The sequence below is a fragment of the Nycticebus coucang genome, chromosome 20, assembly GCF_027406575.1.
Source record: "Nycticebus coucang isolate mNycCou1 chromosome 20, mNycCou1.pri, whole genome shotgun sequence".
In the NCBI taxonomy this organism is placed as follows: Eukaryota; Metazoa; Chordata; class Mammalia; order Primates; family Lorisidae; genus Nycticebus; species Nycticebus coucang.
The window spans coordinates 47,146,106-47,168,465 of record NC_069799.1 but is presented as its reverse complement, the minus strand read 5'-3'; the positions used below and the strand labels follow the sequence as shown (position 1 = coordinate 47,168,465).

Below are 22,360 nucleotides of genomic sequence, written 5' to 3'. Positions count from 1 at the left end.
ACCTAATTCCTGTGCAGTTGTTACTGCAGAAGTGGGAAGAGGAATGTGAATAACGTAAAACACAAAGCTTATTGCTTTTAACTGGATTCAGCTGTTTTCCTTGAGAAACATTTTTTAGATAATTTGCAAGCCTTTCGTCAAATTATAAAATTCCAGTAAAGTTGATTGTGATGCTTTTTGCCTGTCTCTCACTGTGGGTTTTAGGGGTCCTTACCCTACCATTCTGGAAATGGTCCTCCCAGTGTTATTTTGACATTTGTTCATTCTACCAAAGCTTTAACCATGTATCACGTCCCAGATCCCCTCTCAGTCGTTGACCTCTCCTCCTACCTCACAGGAAATTGGATAAAAATTAACCTCAACCTCTTTCCTCTAGCTTATGAATTGTTCATCTTCTTCCTGCGATGATAGAAAAGATGTTTTTACTCCCAATCAAACTCATCTCTGCTCTGCTAAACCTTGCACTGACTTCCCAACTCACTCAGTAAAATCTGGAGCCTTACCATGGCCTGAGAGGCCTTCCAAGATACAGCCCCCACTATCTTTCTGATCTCATTTCCTGATTCTCCTAACTTCATCACTGATTTCCCTGTATCTCCTTTATCTCTCCCTGTCTTCTGCTTGTCCCTTACATGCAGGCAGCTCAGAGAATTCCACCCCAGACTTAACCTTTCTTTTCATTCTACTCATTCTCTGGGTGATTCTCTCTTCTCAAGTTTGGATTTGTACAGTGGTGACTCCCAGATCTACATCTCCAGCCTGGTTCTTTCTCCAGAGCTTCAGATCTATCTATCCAACCATCACCTGGTTCCTACACAGAAACTTCAAACTTCACCATATTTAAACTTGAATTCATCTCCCCTCGACCCTTGTCAAGCTGTTCCACCATCATCCAGGCACCTTTGCTAATACCTGCTCTCTCCTCCTCACATGAACATCCCAACACCCCCATGATGTGTTGATTCTAACCAAAATTCTCCGGTATGTGTCCACTTTGTACCATTCCCATGGCCTGGTTTAGGTCAACCAGCATTTCTCATCAGCAGTATTTCCTTTTCCCCCATTGCTTTTAAAAGCATGTTACTGTCCTCATGAAGTCCAGAATGATAGGACTCTAGTCTTCTGCAGTTTCCTCTTATGCTGCAACCTTTAAAATCTGTGTCCTAGTCATGCTGTGGAAGAATTCAGCTTCTAGTCATTCCTCTCCTAGTTAATTCCGTTGACTCTTTTCAGGTTTTTTCTCCTCTGGTTGACTCTGCTGACTCTTTTCAGGTCCTCCACAAAGCCTTCCCTGAGCCCCTGCAGCTGGACTGTGTACTGGTACCACATGCCATGTTATTTTACAAGGATCTCTGTGAAGCAGACCTTAATTGAGGTAGACAAGTGATAGTTATATGGAATGAAAACCTGGTGGGGGTAGGTTGTAAAAAGCCTAATGGAAGAATCCAGACCCTGCTCCTTGAAATAAAATGTCATCAGCATATATTCAGGAGGAACGGGGTGCTGTGACTGAGGTTGATTGGCGGAAAATGGAGAAGACATCTCAGACTGATGGTCAATGTAAGAATGAAAAGTTAAGAGGACCAGTGAAGGAGCCAGAGTCCCAGGTCCAGGATCAGAAAGAGCTAGTCCAACTACCTGGGAAATACATAGTTCCAGGCACTTGAGTTTGATTTGGGAAATAAAATTCCCAGTTGTCCACAAGAAGTTGCACTTCTGTGATCACAACAATCACAATGAAACCACAGGTTCTTTGTCCAGATTTGTCACCATTACTAGACCCAACAGCCAAACTCAGGTCTTGTATGTGGGTTGGTTGTCCCTGTATGCCCTCTCCCCTTTCATTTAAGCTTTTAAGAACCGAGCCTTTGCCAGAAATTGACACTAGCTCCCAGTCAAGTATAGACAGAGCTGCCTATTACTTCATCCATCATGCAGTGGTGATGACTCTGCCGGGGAGATGACATTAGCTTGACTTATATTTGAAAATGAAGGCTTAAAAATTATGATGAAAGAAAATCTATTCAAATATGAGTAAAAAAATCTGAAGTTAAATTTGTATTAGTTCATCTGAGAGGGTAATATGTGTATCTGAGAGGGGAATGTGTGTGTGTGTGTGTGTGTGTGTGTTTAGAGGAAAGGACATTGATAAGAAATAAGCTTCTGGAAATCATTTTCCCAGCCAGAATATTTTATTTTGGACTGTTACATGAACTTGATGAAAATATAAAGGTTAGTGAAATACAAGATGACAAGAATAGAGGATACCATTTATAGAAATGTCAAAATGTGTGATTTAAACAGGAAACTTTTTTACTTTACTTAAAGAACAGAAATCCACACATCAGGAGTTTAACAACAACACAAATCTTTTCTTCATTGTGCTGCCAGCAATCAGCTTGCATGAAATCTTTAAAAACCACTGCTGTGAAGAAAGCCACTGCCATGTCATTTGAGTCCCTGCATTGAGCTTTGTGCTTTGGCACATCTCATTGATGTATTGCTAACCGCCTAAGCAGGTCTTCAATTCTGTGTGGAAGAAATGATGTTTCCCTATACTCATTACACAGGACAAGCCAAATATAGACTCAGAGACTGGCTCTAGAGAGCAGAGAATGGGTAAGTAGACATTTCCCCTTCTTGAGTAGCTATATACTAATTGATCAGCAGCTCTCAAAGTGTGGTCCCAGGACCAGCAGCATTGGCCAATTGTTAGAAATGCAAACTCTCAGGCCTTGCCCTAGACCTGTTGAGTCACACAGTCTGGAGAAGGGACCCATAATCTTTTAACAGCCCTCTTCAAGCAATTTTGATGCTACTAGCATGGAAAACCACTCCTTTCTCTAATATCAGGAGCTCCAGATCAGGAGTGGAACACAGGACCTGTGCTTATCTAACTAGAGCAGATGCCAGAACTTTATTGAAAAGCTCCCAGCTGTCTTGGGGTCAGTACAGGTGGTTTATAAGCCCAGGTGGAGAACTTGTCTGAGAATGAAGCCTGAATGTGGAAAGCCAGAGAGTTGGGCCAAGCCCTGTGCCCTGAGGCAGAGAGAACAGGTGCTGATAATGTTGCTGGAGTCCCAACATCAAGCACTTCCACAAGACAGCTCTGCCCTGGGATATCCAGACACAAAAGCAGATGCTACTCTATGCCAGTGAGTGAAGGTAAGGTAGTTTTGGCTCCTAGCCTAACTTTGAGAACTCACTATAAGCAGAGTAACTTTCCTCCTAATTTATGAAAAAAATCAAGGTCACTCGGACACTGTTATCAATGCTCTCTTTCCTCTCCTGTCGTGGGAGTCTGTCCTTAGCACATTGTTCCTCTTCTCTTACATGCTCTCTATAGATGATCTCAACTTCTCTCATGACTCACTTGCACCTGTGTTCTGTGCCCTGCTTAATATGGATACCCACACCAGATCCTTCCCTAAGCTTCTGACTCATACTTCCAACTGCCTGCTGCACATCATATTGATGTCCTATATGCATTCCACATTCAAAGTCAATGTCCTGTATGCATCCCACATTCAAGGTCCATATCCCGTGTGCATCCCACATTCAAAATCGATGTCCTGTATGCATCCCACATTCAAAACTGATGTCCTATATGCATTCTACATTCAATGTTGATGTGCTGTGTATGTTTCTCACATTCAACATGTCCAAAAATGAACTAATAACCCTCTCCAGCCCCATCAGATCTTCCTTATATATTTTCTCTTTTAGTTGGCAACACCACCACTCACCTGATCCCTCATGTTAGAAATGTGGTTCTTCACCTCTCTAATCAAACACATACAGATTTTTCCTTCCAAAGAGTTCCAGAATCACCTGACTTCTCTCCGTGTTCACCTCTACCCCTAATTTGGATCATTGCATGAAATACCCTCCTGTTCCTGCCCTTCCCCTACACCCGCCCTTTGCCTGATTAACTCCTATTTATCTGCTGAGATTCAGCTCACATCCCCTCTCTTGCTACGATCCTCAATTGTCTACCCGCCTACCTTTCTTCTCTCCCACCTCTTATTCCCTCTGTTCAGTAGCTCAGATCCTGTATTGAGCCTCCACATGCATCTTTATTATTGCTCTTAACACCCAGTCTCATGATTCCCTATCTATGTGCCTATTTCTTCCCTACAACACAAGCACCTTGAAGTCAGGGACTGTGTCCTAGCCAACTTACTAATCTCCATCCCAAACACAGGCTGGGCATATAGCAGGCACTCAATCAATGTTCTTTCATAAAAGAAGTGTGCACACATGCTTTACCTATCCTTGTGAGCTCCTTCTCTGCGAGAAATGTGAAACTGTTCATAGCACAAACAGGCAAAGGCACAGAGATAGGGCACAGATGGTAAGACAGCAAGGAGGAGGTAGAAAGCAAGATTAACAATGGCAGTGTTAAGAACAGAAAGGGGAAATGCTGATGGCAAAGGGGCTGTTAAGATCATCATACCAGTTGAGGAAGGAGACAATGACCCTATGATCAAGGACAGCAGAACAGAGGTTGAGAGGAAAGGATGGAGCTGAGAAAGTTCTAATAGGAGTTGATGGCCGAATGTTTGCAGGGAATACACTGTTCTTCTACTGCTTTGTAACACACGACCACAAACTTAGCAGTTTAGAACAATCTTCATTTGTAGCTTGCAGTTCTGTAGGTCAGAATTCCAGACACAGCATGGCTGAATGCTATGCTCAGGGCCTCACAAGGTTAAAGTCATAGTATCAGTGGAGGTCTCTGCTCATCAAGCTCATGGGGCTGTGGGCAGAATTCACTTCCTCCTCTCAGTTGTGGACACAGAGGTCCAAAGCTTTCTTGCTGAATGCAGCCAGGGGGAGAGGGAGCATCTCAGCTCCCAGAGACCACTTGCATTTCTAGCCATGTGGCGTCTCCAACTTCAAAGCCAGCAAAAGCAAATCTCCCTACACCAACTCCCTCTCACATGACTATTTTCTTTCTTCAGAAAAAGCCTGATTTCTTAAGGGCTCACCCGATTAGACCAGGGTAATCTCCATTTGCCTTTGCAAAATCCCTTCCTAGCAGCACCTAGTGTTTGGTTGAATAACTGGGGAAAGGTGTGCTCCTTCACCAGAGGATGCAGAGCCCGGGGTCATCTGAGAACTCGGCCACTGAGAGGAAGGACAGGAAGTATACAGTCAGACGGTGAGGGGTCAAGCAGCAAACCCTGGAGCAACAGAGGAGCCATTAAACTTGAAAACACAGAAGGCCGAAGACTTTTGCTGGGAATGTAAGTTCAAATTTAGATATTTGAAGTACAAAGCTAAAGAGAAAAATAATCGCAACTGACTTTTTTTGTATTTAAGTATAAAAGAATGTCTCCTGCTAGCCTACTTTATAAGGGCTGAGCCTCCACAGTATTTTTTTTTTTCAAGAATATAAAATTATTGGTGGAAAAAAAATAAATTGTTAAGGAAACTGATCTTTAGGAAATACGGGGTGAATTATACTTTATAAAAATATTTTGCGCAGCTCAGCTATCTGTGAGTTCTAAAGAATATCCTCTAACTCATAATGGGTTGTAGAATGTGTCTGAAAATTAGGAGTCAGATTTTTATTCTCTAATTCTTAAGAGAACCTGGCCCTAAGTTTTCATTACAGTCAGCATTTCTCCCTCATGGCAGGAAATGGCAGTCTGCCGGATAATGGCCTTGCATATTTCCGGCAGCTGAAGACCTCAGTGTGAAAAGTCACAGGGTAATTTTTCTTCTTCCTCACAATCTATCCAAAAGTCTAAAATATCAGCTACACACAACAGCACTTCCAGAGACTACTAAACGGTCTTGCATTGTCTAGTTAAATAAATTTCCATCATTCCTTCCACTTGCCCATGAATTACCCAGATCCCAGGCATTGAAGGCAGGAGAAAGGAAATGAATGTAACTGAACGATGTCTGAATGTGTCTTGTAGAGATGGGGAGGCAGAGGAAGACCAAATTAATGGCACATCATTAGATGCAATCGGACACATGCTGATGGAGATAGATCTGAGGTGCTGGGGCGCTCCCAGGATGGAGATGAACCTGAAAAACCCAGACAGAGGATTGATCGTAAAACACTTTTGATACCAGGGCTGGGTAGTCTTGTCTTGCTGTGTTATGTACATGTTTGGGAACCAAATCTCTACACTACTTTTCTTTCAGAATTTGTATCTCAGTTTTTAAACATGATTGAGGTACAATTTAAGTATAAGAAATTGCTATTTGAAGTGTATAATTTGATCGGTTTTGACACTTGTTAGAATCGTGTACACTTGAGAAGTTATTGCCACAATTAAAATAACAGATACATCCATTATCCCCCCAAACTCTCCCTGTGTCCCTTTGCAATCCTTTTTCTTTCCACTCCCACCCAAGTAAACTGGCAATCACTGATCGGCTTTCTGTTATTTTAGGTTACTTTGACTCTTCCAAAAATTTCTATAAATAAAACAATGAAACCATAAAGTATCTTCTCTCTCTCTCTTCTTTGCCTGTCTTCAGCATAATGATTTTGAGATTCCTCCATATTTTGGCTTGTTTTCATTCCTTTATTACTTTTCATTGTGGAGTTCTATTCCACGGTAGGGATATGCCCATAATGTGTTTATCCCTTCCCCTGTTGATAGACATTTAGGTTGTTTCCCTTTGGGGGTTATTACAAATAATACTGATATGGATACTTGTGTACAAGTCTTTATGCAAACATATGCTTCTCTTTCTTTTCAGTAAAAATCTAGGAATGGAATGGCTACATTATATATTTAACCTACAAAGCTGCAACATTGTTTTCCAAAGTGGTTGCACCAATTTTCCATCCTCACAACAATGTATGACCGTTCCAATTAATACACAACATTGTTTTCCAAAGTGGTTGCACCAATTTTCCATCCTCACAACAATGTATGACCGTTCCAATTAATATACAACATTGTTTTCCAAAGTGGTTGCACCAATTTTCCATCCTCACATTCTTGCCAAAAATTGGCATGCTCAGTCTTTTCAATTTCAGTCAACCTGATGGGTGTATAATGGTGTCTCATTATGGTTTCAATTTGTACTTCCCTGTTGACTAATGAGGTTGAGCATCTTTGTAGATGTTTATGGGACACTTAAAAATTTTTTTTTCATGTGTAAAGTGTTCAAATCTTTTGGCTGATATTTATTATTGAGTTGTAAGACTGAAGGGGTTTAAGCAAGATAGTGTCATAATCAAATTTGTGTTTTAGAAAAAAAACACTCAAGCAGGAAATACTGAGAGTGAAGACCAGGGTAGAAGCACAGAAAAGGGGGTAGTTGGGATACTGGAATAGGTCTGGCAAGAGTGGTCAAGCAGCAAACCCTGGAGCAACAGAGGCTTTTGCTGGGAAGACAGGTTCAAATTTAGATATTTGAAGTACAAAGCTAAAGAGAAAAATAATCGCAACTAAGTGACTTTTTGTATGTAAGTATAAAAGAATGTCTCCTGCTAGACATAAGGGCTGAGCCTCCACAGTAGTTTTTTCAAGAATATAAAATTATTGGTGGAAAAAAAATAAATTGTTAAGGAAACTGATCTTTAGGGAATACGGGTGAATTATACTTTATAAAAATATTTTGCACAGCTCAGCTATCTGCAAGTTCTAAAGAATATCCTCTAACTCATAATGGGTTGTAAAATGTGTCTGAAAATTAGGAGTCAGATTTTTATTCTCTAATTCTTAAGAGAACCTGGCCCTGAGTTTTCATTACAGTCAGCATTTCTCCCTCGTGGCAGGAAATGTAAGTTAGTCGCCACGGATGAAGAAGAGACAGCTCTGAAACAGAAGTGACAGGTACTAGTGACCATTTTTGTACATAAGAGTTCATGAAGAGGGAGGAAATCAGATTCACTTGGAAATGAGGATCTAGAATTCACACCTGTAATCCCAGCACTTTGGGGGGGAGGAGGGGCAAGATGGAAGATCACTTGAGGACAGGAGTTTCAAACAAGCCTGAATAATACAGTGAGACCCCCACCTCTACAAAAAAATAAGGAAAATCAGCTAGGTGTGCTGGTACAAACCTGAAGTCCCAGCCACTTGAGAGGCTGGCACAGGAGGCTTGCTTGAGCCCAGGAGTTCAAAGGCTGCAGTGAGCTCTGATTGAGCCACTGTACTCTAGCCTGGGCAACAGAGCAAGACCTAATCTCTAAAATAAATAAATATTAAAAAATAAATAAAAATAAAACCAAATATCTCGAATATTTGTCCCCTCCAAAACTGATGTTGAAATTTGTTATTGTGGTAATTATTGGAATCATTGGTATTGAAAAGTAGGTGGTATTTAGGACATGAGGGCTCTGCCCTCATGAATGGACTAATGCCATTATCATGGGAGTAGGTTTGTTATCTTGGGAGTAGTCTGTCCCCCTTTGCATTCTTTCTTTTTCTCTTTCTCACCTCTTGCCTTCCACCAAGTTAGAAGATTCCTGCCAGACATCACCTTCTCATTCCCTTGCTCTTGGACTTACCAGCCTTTGGAACTGTGAGAAAATCAATTTCTGTCTATCACAGACTACCCTGTCTGTTGTATTCTGTTATAGCAGCACAAAGTGGACCAAGGCGGACAGCTGGTACTGGAAAGTGGAGTAGTTGTTATAACAAATGCCTGAAAAGGTGGAGGTGACTTTGGAACTGAGTAAAGGGTAGAAGCTGGAAGAATTTGGAGGACCAGGTTAGAAAAAGCCTAGCCTGCCGGAACACAGCAGTAAGGGTGGCTACAGAATTCTAGGTTTTTACACCTATTTCCTGGCAGTATATGATGTGTCTTTTGTCACCTACCATCCTATCGCAGATAAGATGTTTGACACCTAGCAGATTATTTTTTCATTTGTTTGTAGGTAACATCTCTCTCTTTCTGAGGTTATAGGATTCTCTATGGCTGGGGTTCACAAATTTTAGGAAGAAGTATCTGATCTTTTTGCAACATTATAGCAGGGCAGTGGGTGGGGATTTTATTTAAATCTGAAGATATACTATAGCTTTCATTTGGGGAAATTTATTCCATTGTTTATTTCACATCTTTAGTTTAATTTTCTCATGGGAAATCCTATTAGGTGGACATTGTATCTCTTGGATATAGTATTCTTAGGGTTTATCTTGTACCCTTTTAAAATTATGTTCTGGGAGAGTCTATCAGCTTGATATTTTAGTATTTAGGTCTGCAGCAACATCCATTATTTTATTCAATTCTATTAGATTTTTTTTTTTTTTTTGGAGACAGTCTCACTCTGTTGCCCTGGGTAGAGTGATATGTTGTCAGAGCTCACAGCAACCTCAAACTCTTGTGCTCAATCAGTCCTCTTGCCTTAGCCTTCTGAGTTGCTGGGACTACAGATGTGTGCCACAATGCCCACCTAGGTTTTCTATTTTTAGTAGAGACAGAATCTCCCTCTTGCTCAAGGTAGGTTTTGAACTCATGAGCTCAAGCAATCTACCACCTCAGCCTCCCAAAGTGCTAAGATTACAAATGTGAGCCACTGCACTCGGTCCCTATTAGATTTTTTTTCTGGAAAACATTTTAACTTTAAAGCTATTTTTTCAACAGTCTGCTCATAGCAGCAGTATCTCCAAGGACGCTCATTAATGTAGTTGCATATATAATACAATCAAAATATAATATTAAAACAAGACAAGCAGTGAACCTCAAAGGGGGCAGAATAGGTGGGATTTGGATGGGCATGAAGCAGTGAGACCGCGCCCTACCCTACCCTACCCAGGGGTCCTTTTTCTATAAGAGCAATTTTGAAACATCCCTTTTGTGATTCTGAAATGAAATCTACAGACAACATAATCTGTATAATTACAAAAAAAAATCCTTTGTAACAGAAGTCAGAAACAAAGGGATAGTCATTGAAAATAAAAATAAAACATATCTTGATACGTAAAGGTGCAAGTCTTTCACAGAAGACACCAATAATCAAATGTACATAGATAGCTGCGTATTATGACACAGACAGGGTGTGCAGACGGGCCTTATGGGAGACGTACACACCACGAGTTGTATTGCAATTAATGACATGATGTTCCAGAGTGATGAAAAACGCTTAGTAAAGTTTCGAAAAAAGTGAAGTACAATCTTCCTTTGATTTACATGGCAGTGCATTTGTGGAAAAGTCAGTGTATATAATAACCTCGCCAAAATATGGTACTACTCATGTTTTTCTTTCCTGCATTGCTTGAGCCAATGTTTATTTTTATTTTTTTCTTAGAAAAGTTTTTAAAGCGACAAATGTTCCTGAGCTCAGTTTTACTCATATTATAAAGACTCTGATAGTCTTAGAGTTATTTTCTGCATAATCTGCAGTTTCATTTTTATTTCCTCAATGATCAGGCTATTTTAAAAACATTTTTAACTTTTTTTTAGTTTATATTTGTTATTTGTTCCTAGTTCCATTAGACTATACTCATAAAATGTAGTTTGAGGTATTTAAATATTTTGGAATTTAATGAGGCTTTCCTTGTGGCTTTAGAATTGTGTGTGTTTTATTATGTATCTGGCTTTATTTTCTTTTACCTGTCTGGCTTTTTAAAATGTGTATAATTCTAACGGGTACAAGTGCAGTTTTGTTACATGGATATATTCTGTAGTGGTGAAATCTGGGCTTTTAGTGTAACCATCACCTGAGTAATGTACATTGTAACAATTAAATAATTTTTCATCCCTCTCCCTTCCCATCCTTCCAAGGCTCCAATGTCTGCTATTCCTTACCCTGCGTCCATGTGTACACATTAATTAGCTTCCACTTATAAGTGAGAACATGTAGTATTTGTCTTTCTATGTCTGAGTTATTTCACATAAAATAATAGCCTCTAATTCCATCCATGTTGCTGGAAAAGATATACCTTCATTCTTTTTTTTTTTTTTTAATACCAGGACAGTATTCCTGTGTGTGGAATCATTTACCATTCACCCATTGACAGGCCCTTCGCTTGATTCCAAATGTTTGCTATTGTGAATAATATTGTAATAAGCATATGAATACAGATAATCTTTTTGATTTAATAATTTCTCTTCTTTTGGGTAGATCCTGATGAACATGCAAAAGTCTTCAACAAAATACAAGCAAACAGAATATAATAGCATATCAAAAATATAACTTATCATGATCAACTGGATTTTATTCCAGGGATGTAAGGATGGTTCAACATACAAAAATCAATGAATGTGATTCATCATGTAAACAACAGAAGGAAAAACAAAAACCATATGATCATCTCAATAGATACAGAAAAAGCATTAGACAAAATTCAACATCCCTTCATGATAAAAACCAAATAAGGCATAGAAGGAACATACCTCAAAATGATATACGTCATATATGAGGTCAGACAATACAGTTCATGAACTCATCCTAGAAAAAGTGTTACATACCTCATTGCTGAATATCATCACAGTCACCTTCAAACTATACCCCTTGGGAAACTATGCACGGATGCCAGAGCTTAGTCCAACTCTTCAAAGCAATTTTAGAATTCTTTTTTTGGAATGGTTATTGCTGTTTTTGCCGTACGAGGTCTGACAAGTTGGCAAGCTCATCCTAGCCTGGGACTCAGAGAGATGAAACAGAAAATTGCTTATTATGCCACATAATGTTTTGTACACGTCTGATGATAGCCACAGTTTGCAGATTAACCCATTCTTACAGGCATTGATACATCAAGTTATATCTAAAGCAATAGTATTCTGAGAAAACTACAAACTATGTATGGGTAAGAAGGATAATTACTCTTCAAGTTATAGCAACACCAGAAAGCACACGTAGAACATTCTTCCTAGTAAAGTATCTCAGGAATGGAAAAAAAATAGCCGATGTACTCAGTACTACTGTGAAACCAATTTAGAATCACTCACACTTGCATATGAAGAATGAAACATAACTATAGCCTAGGATGAAGGAGGGAAGGGGAGAGAGAGCGGAAGGGAGGGGAGTGGGTTGATAGAGGGAGGGTTAGGAGGGGGACCACTCCTATGGAGCATATTGCAAGTACCAGTTGGATCTATCGGGTGTAGAACACAAATGTCTTAATGATGTAATTGGGTAAATGAGGTGAAAGCTATGTTGATTAGTAGGATATAAGCACTCCAATTTGTATAAATAATCAACACATTGAATCCCATATTGGCATAAATGTATTTATGATCTATATACAAATGACTTAATAATAATAAAAAAAAAAAGCAGCACAGGGCTGTGGGAAATCAGATGACACTCACACTCTGATTCCGCTACTCATCCTGTGTCACCTGGGGCAAGGTACAGAAGCCCTGCTTCTCAGTTTCTCTGCCATTAAATACGAAGATAATATCTTCCATATAAGATAGTGGCAGGGTTAAATGATATAGTATATGGGAATCATACAGCTATTTCATTATTGTTAAGTACAATATGGTCAGGCAGTATTTAGGCCTGTGTATGTGAACAAGACAGCTGTTATAAAATTCAAGTTTTAATATTTCCTTTCTTCCAGAGAGTCCGAGGTTGGAGGATTGCTTGAGCTGGAGAGTTAGAGACCAGCCTACACAAAGCAAGACCCCATCTTTACTAAAAATAGAAAAATTAGCCAGGCATTCTGGTGGGTGCCTATAGTCTCAACTATTCTGGAGGCTGAGACAGGAGGATCGCTTGAGCCCAGGAGTTTGAGGTTGCTATCAGCTTGCTATGAGCTATGATGGCATGTTACTCTGGGCAACAGAGTGAGACTCAGTCTCATAAAAACAAACAAACACACAACCCCCTCCCCCCAGAAACTTAAGTGTAACTGATAAAGCATTTTCAAAAAAGAGCATTAACACAATTAAGGGTTATTTCTTTCAAATTATCAATTATATTGTATATCCAGTGGTTTAAAAAAATGGTTCACTTTTCTATTGGAGATTAACTAGCTTTGTTCCTGGTGTAACACTTGGTGGGAAGCAATGGAATTTTTTAAAGTAATAAAACTTGTAATAAATGATTTATTGGAACTATGCCAGTAGATTTACTAACAGGGGAATGTTTATGCAGCGTTAAGAATACTGATGCAGCTATTTTTTAAACTGTGTGATGAGATGAAAATGAGGATTATGAGACATGGAGACTCACAATTACTGATGACTCCTATCCCAGAGTTTGTTCCATGTGCTTGATGAGATGAATGAATTCTTTCATTTCAGGCCCATAACAAACCTATGAGGTAATTGCTATTATCATTCCCATTTTTCTGAGGAGAAGATGAAGACTAGAGAAATTCAGTGTTTTCCCCAAAGTTTCAAAGCTGGTAACAGGCAAAAAACTGTGAACTCAAGAATCCTGGCTCCAGATCCCATGTTCTTAAATGCTACACGGCACAGTCTTTCTGCGGAAGCAGAGCTGGAGCTACCAGGCTTAAGGATGAAGCTCAAGGTCAGTGCTAGTCTGTCTGTCTAAGCAGATGACAGTTTGTTCTCGTAGGCACAGTGGGAAAAGTTTAGTTTTGCCTAACTGGAAATGAGGGAGAGGATGCGTGTAATTACCCCTCTGGTTCCTGAGAGGGAGGTGAGGGAGGACATGGAGCGGGGCTTCCCATCATGGATGGTCTTGGACCTTCCATATCCCACTGTTTCCCCCACATCTTAAAATTGCTGGACACATGGGTTAGAGCAGTGATTTTCAACCGGTGTGTTGCAAAAATTTTAAAGATCATCAATTAAATTATTTTCAAAAGAAGTTCAAAGCACAGTAAGTATACCCCCCTTTTTACCCTTTTTTAAAATCAACATAATTTAAGTGTGCCAAGGAAGCCTAACTATAGGTCCAAGTGTGCCATGAGATTAAAAAAAAGTTGAAAAACACTGGGGTAGAGCAAGACTAGTGAATTCCATCTCTCCAACAACCACAATGAAGGCAGGGTTTGATTGAAAAAAAGTAAGAAATTTAATTTTAGACACGGCAAGTCCAAATACACCACTTTGTGTCACAGAAAATAGAATTTGTTCTACCACGGGAGACAGTATAATAGAACAGAGTAACAGTATAATAGACTATCTAAGTGGGAAAACAATGTTCAAGGAAGTGTACACGTCGTGTGAAGATACTTTATTAAGATCAAAGGTGTTTCATTATATTTACTTATAAACCTTTACTTGTCAAAACGAAAATAAATAATACAAATCTGTATCTGCAGGAAGATTTTTAACAACATAGTTTTGTAAGTCAATGAGAAGTTTACATGTTTGTTAATTTTAAAATGTAGATACATTTGATCATTCTACGATAGCAGGAACACCAGCCTTAAAGATACCCCACACGTCCCTGTTCGTCAGTACAATCATGGTAATAAAACTGTATTTCAATTTCACCTTTTAATTTTTAACCAGCTCTAATTTGTCAATTATGGGGATATAAAATTTTCTTTTAAATATATGAACTTAACAAAAGTAAACTTTCCTCTTGTGTCAAATAGTGGCTGACACTCCATCATCCTGTGGTCAGGCTGCTAACGGGGAGCAGCACAGTGGCTTTCCTCCTTGCTGGAAAAGGGGCTTGGCAGCGAAGGCAGCAAAGAATTACGGGTCTTGTGTTACAGTTATCAAGGAACTGTTGGATTTAGCCCTGCCTTATTCAATTTTAATCAAATCTCTCTTCAAGCATCAAGATGGCCACATAAACCCCACTTTTAAGACTACGCATACTGCCCGATTCCTCAACATTGCCAAAGTGCCCTTTTCTCTTTGTTATTTTGCAAATATTGTTCATGAGCTGGGTGGTTCATGCCCAGAGTCTAGAGCAAATATTGTTCATGAGCTGGGTGGTTCATGCCCAGAGTCTAGAGCAAATATTGTTCATGAGCTGGGTGGTTCATGCCCAGAGTCTAGAGCAAATATTGTTCATGAGCTGGGTGGTTCATGCCCAGAGTCCCAGCTACTCTGGAGGCTGAGGGGGGAGGATCGCATGAGCCTAGGAGGTGGAGGCTGCACTGAACTGTAATCACATCACTGAACTGCAGGCGGAATGACGGAGTGAGATCCCATCTCTTAAAAAAATAAAATTATTCCGGTTCTGGTCTGGACAGTTACACTTTTTCTTATCATTCCCACCACTACCACTACCATAAAGGACTTCGTTTCCACTATTACCACAATCTCTGTCCCCAAAGTTAAGAACTGAAGAAATTATCTGCTAATGGGAAAAAAAAAGTCAACGTGGGCATTTCAGGGTAAAGAATTTGAACTGTCTAAATTATTCAGATGATTGCCTAAATGATACATTTCCTGTCATTCTTTGTCCAAGAAGTCTTGATTTATAGGAAATTTTAGTCGACGTTCAAAGAAGGGAATACCCAGACCAGCTAATTAAGACTCGGACTTCTATTAGAGCTGCTACTCAACTTTAAAGTACAGCTTTAGTATCAGATTTGGGAATCTACCTCCTCACTATTTTTTTTTTTCCAAACAAAATTGCCTGCTATATTTAACCAATAAACTTAGAAATCACTGTTTGGATTGTGTTATTACACATAACATTTAGTCTGATTACCTAACTATTTTGGAGTGAATGTATATCGAGGCAGGGGAGAAGCTGTCTTTGTTTCTAATAATAATTTGACATGTCTCAAGGAAATCCAGGGACTAATGCTAGCAAGTGTGGGGTGTGCCTGTGATGCACCTGTGGGTCTATTTGTGTAAAGGTCAGGTATTTACATGGAATGTTGACCTGGATTTGTAAAACTACTGTTTTATATTAGGACATCTTTACATATAATCAATTTATTTTATCAATAGCCCCATTTGATATTTAAAAAAATATGCCTTTCAAATATTTCATAAATATATAAAAGTTCACTACATTCTATATTTCTTTAAACATGACACCTAAACTCTCTTTATAAATCAACAAAATAAAACTATTTTCTGTTCGGAAGTCACAGATGCAGTGATTTTCAATTGGCAGGGCCTTACTGCATGCAAGAATGGCAGGCATGTTCCCTTGTAAGAACTTACAGATATTTCTAGTACTATAGAACTATATATTATAGTTCTGAACTATATATTATAATCCACTCATTAGAGATCAGTAGTATCAAAGAAAATGAGAGATCCCATCTAAATATTTACAATATGCGAGTCTTTCTTAAACTTCTTTAACACTGGCAAAGTTTGAATGGAACCTGGAAAGTGTTAAGAATCATTTTGATGACAAAAAAGTAAATTAACACGACATAATCGACCTAAAAAGCTTCTTGTGCAAATTTAAAGATATGGTGATGAGGCCAGGTGTGGTGGTTCATGCCTGTAATCCTAGCACTCTGGGAGGCCAAAGTCAAAGGATTGCTTATGTCCAGGAGACTGAGAACAGCCTCAGTAAGAGCAAAGCCCTGTCTCTACTAAAAACAGAAAAATTAGCTGGGTGTGATGGTGTGCACCTGTAGTCCCAGCTACCTGGGAGGCTGAGGCAGGCAGATTGCTCGAGGCTTGAGCCCAGAAGTTGGAGGTTTGCAGTTAGCTATGATGATGCCATAGCACTTTACCCAGGGCAACAGAGTCAAACGGTCATAAACACACACACACACACAAAAAAAAGGGGGGGGGCAAGACACTATTGCAAGAGGGACTTTGCCTAACAAATGCAATCAGTATAACCTGGTTTCTTGTACCCTCAATAAATCCCCAACAAAATTAAAAAAAAAAAGATGTGATAAATTGCACATATTAAAAAAATTACATTTTCTTTAATAGTATCAGTAATATATGAACATGTGTAAGTTTTTAGAATAGGAATCATATTCTTATAATATGTTGGGAAAATCCAAATCTGTCTAAAAAAAACCTTTTTTTGTGACTCCAGAACTGTATTCTGAAAATTTACAAATACAAACGTTCTTTGTAATCGTTTCTTGCCCCAGAACACTACCATTCTTACTAAGATTAATGCCATAAGGAAAGGTTTTGAGTTATATATAATAATTTTTTAAAATCTGTTTTCTCTGCTTAAGTATATTGGAAATACTTGGGATATGTGAATTACTTCAAATGAAACTTTTATGAAATTTCTAAACAGATCAAATATTTCTAATAAAAAATCAGTGTCTGAAAAAAAAATAAAGTCTGTGTTCTCTTATTAAATATTTGCTGAGATGCTGACACATACTCATAAGACATTCTCAACCTATAATGTGAAAATTCATTCAAGGTAAATTTTCAGTTATTCCTTTAAGAAAGATTTTTAAAATGCATACAACTGAGAACATGTTGGGGATCTATAAGAAAAAGTTTGTACTTTCTGAACAGCAAGAAGACTCTTTCTCTCAGCCCAGGTAAACCTGTGATGATCCATCCACTTGGAAGCAGCAAAGCTGCCCTTCCCCAGGTTGCTAAGCTGATGCCAACCAACTGCCAGCACACACACTTAATGGCAGTGTCCAGGTCTGAGCACAGGAGGAGCACGAAGTCTCCATGTCTCTTTGAACAATCCAGTCACGTCTTGGAGACAGAGCTACATTAAAGACAACTAGAAGGTTCAAAGTTTTGCTGACAATACAGTACTGTGCAAATTTTGATTCTGGATCTTATACTCGCCCACTGTGTTTGAAATAAGGCTGTAAAAAGATACGAACAAAAGCGGCATTCAATGTTAACCAAGATTACACACCGATGACAGTGATACAGATTTATAAACCCTACCACCAAAATGGTAACTGATTTAATCATGCACTTTATAAAAAAAAAAAAAGATGATGTGGACATTTCCCTTAGTTATGAATGTAACCAGCTCACTGGTACCCAATGGGCTTCTGTCTCTAATTTGTCAAAAGTTGTCTTTAGTTCATTGAACGCCATGGTGAGATCATCATTTATGATAATTTTGTCAAAAAGGTGGCCATATTGACTTTCCATTATTTGTGCAGATTTAATCATTTCTTGAAAGTCTTCTTCCTGCAAAAGGAATATTTTTTAAAAAAACTTTAACTAGGCAATCACCTCATTTCACATCAATGCAAACACTCTACTATTGGTTTACCCAGTGCTGTTGAGTTCAGTCTTTCACCTCAGCCAGAAATAAAAATTATCCCTTTTTATCTTGGAATATCCAGATGCCATAATTTCTAATACTCTCATTCTGATTTGATTGTATTGAAATTGCTGCAAAAAGAGGCGAGGCACCTGTAGCTCAGTGGTTAGAGCGCTGGCCCTGTGTGCCAGGGGTGGCGGGTTCAAACCTGGCCTGGGCCTGCTTAAAAAAAGAAAAAGAAAAAGAAACTGCTGCAAAAAGAGTCAAAAGTCCTGCCTCAACTGAATTTCAGGATGATCAGTCACTAACTCACCATCCCTGAGTATGTCAGTATTAAAATAGCTGCTCAAGGGGGAAAGAAGAACAGTTTGCTCTGATGCTTTGCTGCATCATTTATGCTTATTCATAGGAAGGAATTTATAGTATAAACTCCTTTTTCAGAACTGGGAACATTTATAAAAGGAGCGTTATCATGTTCTTCCTATGTCTCATTAGAAGTGTTTCAAGGAGCACCTGATGTCTGACCTTTCTGAAGCTAGAAAGTATTTTAGTTGGCTATAAATGAATATAAATATAATATAAATATTTGTTATCTCTTATTATTTTCATTGAGAAACCTTTAAATTTATAAATAGTACAATTACTCTTTACATTGCAACATAATAAAATAATTTCAGAGTCCACATGTCAATGTCACTAAGATTTTGCAATAGAAAATTTAACTTTCCTATTATTTAAGAGACTTGAAGAACTAACATCACAAGACAATACCTTTCAGACAATACCTTGGCTATGTTTGAGGCATATTAGAAAAAAGGTACTTATCAAATATTGGGAATCAAAAACATGGTCTGTATTTGTAACTATTATGACTAGCTTACAAATTAATACAAACTAAGGTTAAAGAGGAGCTAATTAGTCATTAATACACCACAATCACCACTTCTGGTAACATTTGACATGAAATACAAATACTGTTGAATAATATTAGTCTATTTGTTCTATAAGGTTAGACAACGAAGTTTCAAACTCATCCTAGAAAAAGCGCTGCATAACTCACTGCTGAGTGTCACTATGGTCACCTTGGGAAGCTATGCTCTGATGCCAGTGGCTAGTCTACCCTTCAAAGCAATTTTGGAACTGTTTTTCTGGAATGGCTATCAGAGCTGTCATCATATAAGGTCTGACATATAAGGTCCAAACTCATCCTAGAAAAAATGTTTTGAAGGGTGGACGAGATGCTGGCATCTGGGCACAGCTTCCCAAGGCAAGTACTTTGAAGGTGACCACAGTGATATTCAGCAATGAGGAATGTGGCGCCTTTTCCAGGAGGAGTTCATGAACTCAATTGTCTGAGCACATATGCCCCAAATGGGGCTTTTTTTCTTTTGCGGTGCCAAATATCCAAGGAGATTAAGTGTGGTAAATTATTAAATGTTTCATTAGACTATTATAAACTATATACTACTACTAACAATAACTGCCTTTGGTATTTTTAGCTTTAAAAATATAAAGTTAGTCTGAAAATAATTTGTCTAACTTTTATATAAGGTTCAACCTTACAAAAGTCTGAAATGTATGCATAACAGTGTAAAAATTAGTTTTGAGTCAATTTAACATGAAGATCTATTAGAAGAAACACAAAAAGTGCAATTGCTCAAAATGTACGTACATAAATATAATTCATTTATAGATTTTTGGTCACAATTTCACCTGTTACAGACTATCTGATTTGCTATTTATGTCTTAGCAACAAACATCGTCACACTTACTGTAAAGGGCTTGGCGGCACCCTGGTCATCTCTGCTTGATATAATCTTTGCATTTTTTCTTGTCTCTCTCAAACGCTCTATTGATGGAGGCTTTATAAATATCACATAGGGCTTAAATTCTAGTGTCCTTAAATGCTTGACTGTCTGCAAAGAAGAAAAGAACTTTTCTTAAATTTTTTTCATAGCATCGTGAGTTACTCAATTTTCTTTCCAAGTTGAACATTCCTCACAATTATTCTCTAATTAAGGTCAGTAAGTCTTTTGATACATTATGATTTTATCCATTAAATGGTGCAAACACCCTTGAAAAGAAGTTGGAGAACGCAACTTGCACTTTAAAATGTTTGGAAATACACTATATCATTAACATTGTACAGACGTGGCTAAAAATACCACAAGACTGGTTTTTAGATCAAATGACAGACGTGATGGCTTAGATAACCTTCTGATCTTGGAGGTCTCCCAACCACCCCATTTAAGCGTGAGTTCTGCTTGAGAACAGATGAACTTGTTCATCTTCTCAGAGTGCCCTTGCTCGGAAGCCTGCCCACATCCCCTCATCAAATATCTTATGTTAGGTACTCTGTGCTCTTGGGGACTCATCTGTAGCCAAGGGTGAGAGTGAAGGGTTATTTTCGATCTCTGTGTCAGGGCTTTTTGCAACATGAATATAAATCCTAACTCTGCTGACAGGTCAGGCCAGCAGGCTACGTATGTCCGTAAGCAAGAGTGGACAGTGGCAGTGTTAGGTGTTTGGTGGTGGAGGGGTGAAGAGGCTCTGGGGAGGAAGGACTAAAATGACAGAGTGGGAGGCGGAGTGCGGCTGGACTCTGCACACCGCAGAGAGGTGGCACAGAGGTGCTGCACCGCCCCATCCACATCCTTGCATCCATAGCCGTGCCAGAATCGGAAGTCAGCCTGATGCTGATTCTTGGGAATCTCGTACTCCAAATTCACTTCCTTAAGTTGTACAAAAGGCAGGTCATTCTGCCATTTGGAGGTTGTGCACCCTGGGGTGCAGCTGTGGGTGAAAGGAGACTCTGTAGTCCCTGGGATGGGGAAAATGCAGTGGCTTGGGTATCTTCTGGAGGATATGGTTTGACTGGGAATCAAATGGCTTCACCACCCTGGCATTCCCAGTCTGGAGTATTCCTAAGGCTCTCCCAGACAGCTGCAACAGCGATCTCAATCAGCACAACCCCTGAGAAATGCCCGCAGCTCTGGCGGGCGTAACATTACTAGGACAGGTAAAGAACCAACATCAGAGAAAGGGGACAGAGCCAGACGTCCACTGGTAAAAATCATAAACACTCCACACCTAACACGTAAGGATATACACATTATGCATGGAACAATATAGAAATAATCAGAGTCACATACTCGGCAAACACAGAATATAAACAAGAGTTACAAACACACATTTTGTAACGTGGGTTTCCACTCCTCATTCTTAATAATATTATGGGTTGTCTTTCCCACCAAAGATGTCTCAAATGACATTTAAATGCTTTTGTCATCTTAGAAAAGCCATATGCAGAGGGTACCAAAAATGCACACATATTTTAAAAAAGAAAAAAACGTATTAACCCCTTGGTGACGAGCAATTTTACACAGAAGTTATCCCATGTCACTAGCTATTATTACTCCAGGGACACGAGCAGGAAAGCTTTTATGATATCCTATATTACACGGTTTTAGAAATTATAATAACTAATGGAAGTACAAACACGGGTTAACTTGTGATCGGCCAACAAATCTGGGCACAAAAACGCAAGTGAACTTGTGATCCATCTATAATGTGTTAACCTGTAATAATACTCAATACACACCGATGACATTTCTTATCTTGTCTGCTGTGTCTCATATCTTTTGTCACGGCACAAGTCAAACATAACTTGAATATTACCATTTTAATACAGTTGTTCCTTTCTTAAAATGTGCATGCATTTTTGGGCATCCTTTGTAAATGTCCAAAGTGAGGAGCGGGCTTTGGATTTACCTCATATGGAAATGCCCACATGGAGGGAGAGAAGGGGATTGAATAGTTTACTGTTTACTTACATGAGGCTGGACATCCAATAAGCAGACTTTGTTTTTTGCAAGGACGGAGCGAACCGAGTCTATACTTGTGCCGTAGTAGTTATTTTTATATTCACCGTATTCAATGAACCTGTAGAAAATTAGAGATGCATCAGAATCATCTGTGAATTACACACACACACAAAAAAGGCAAAACAAAACAAAACATAGGTGGCAAGATACGATTCATAGGTAAAAGACGTTTTTTGCTGAACGTGTAATTTTTACTATGTTTAATAAAATAAATAGGGCCAAGGACTTCAGAATTTCAATTTTAAAAAATCATCTATTTTACGTTTTCACATTTATAACACTTGCTTGTATTACACGTGAGCAGAAAAAAAGTACGTTAGCCCAGTGGTGTTCTAAAGTTTTCCATCATCCCCTTTTTTAGAACTAATGCAATGTAATAAAACAGCAAATAAGCCAAACAATAGAAACTACTGAAATTTTGCTGCACGCGGCAGAGTAACCCCATGTGGCCTCAGAACTCTGGGCACTGGGTGGTGGCTAATGGAGCCAA

The 22,360-nt window shown here is 38.9% G+C and overlaps 1 protein-coding gene across 7 annotated transcripts in view; it reads right to left on the bottom strand.

Annotated features, from left to right (window-relative positions):
* Window positions 1-16,021: 16,021 nt before the first annotated feature.
* Window positions 16,022-22,360, bottom strand: part of MPP7 (MAGUK p55 scaffold protein 7) — a 230,649-nt gene continuing 224,310 nt past the window's right edge. For all 7 annotated transcript variants that reach the window (XM_053572981.1, XM_053572980.1, XM_053572985.1 and 4 more), the window contains 3 exons: window positions 21,820-21,928; window positions 19,759-19,902; window positions 16,022-17,910 (listed from right to left, as the gene is read on the bottom strand). In XM_053572981.1, coding sequence (XP_053428956.1) covers window positions 17,731-17,910; window positions 19,759-19,902; window positions 21,820-21,928 — 433 coding nt within the window. In that variant the 3' untranslated portion in view covers window positions 16,022-17,730. The remainder of the gene's footprint in view (window positions 17,911-19,758; window positions 19,903-21,819; window positions 21,929-22,360) is intronic.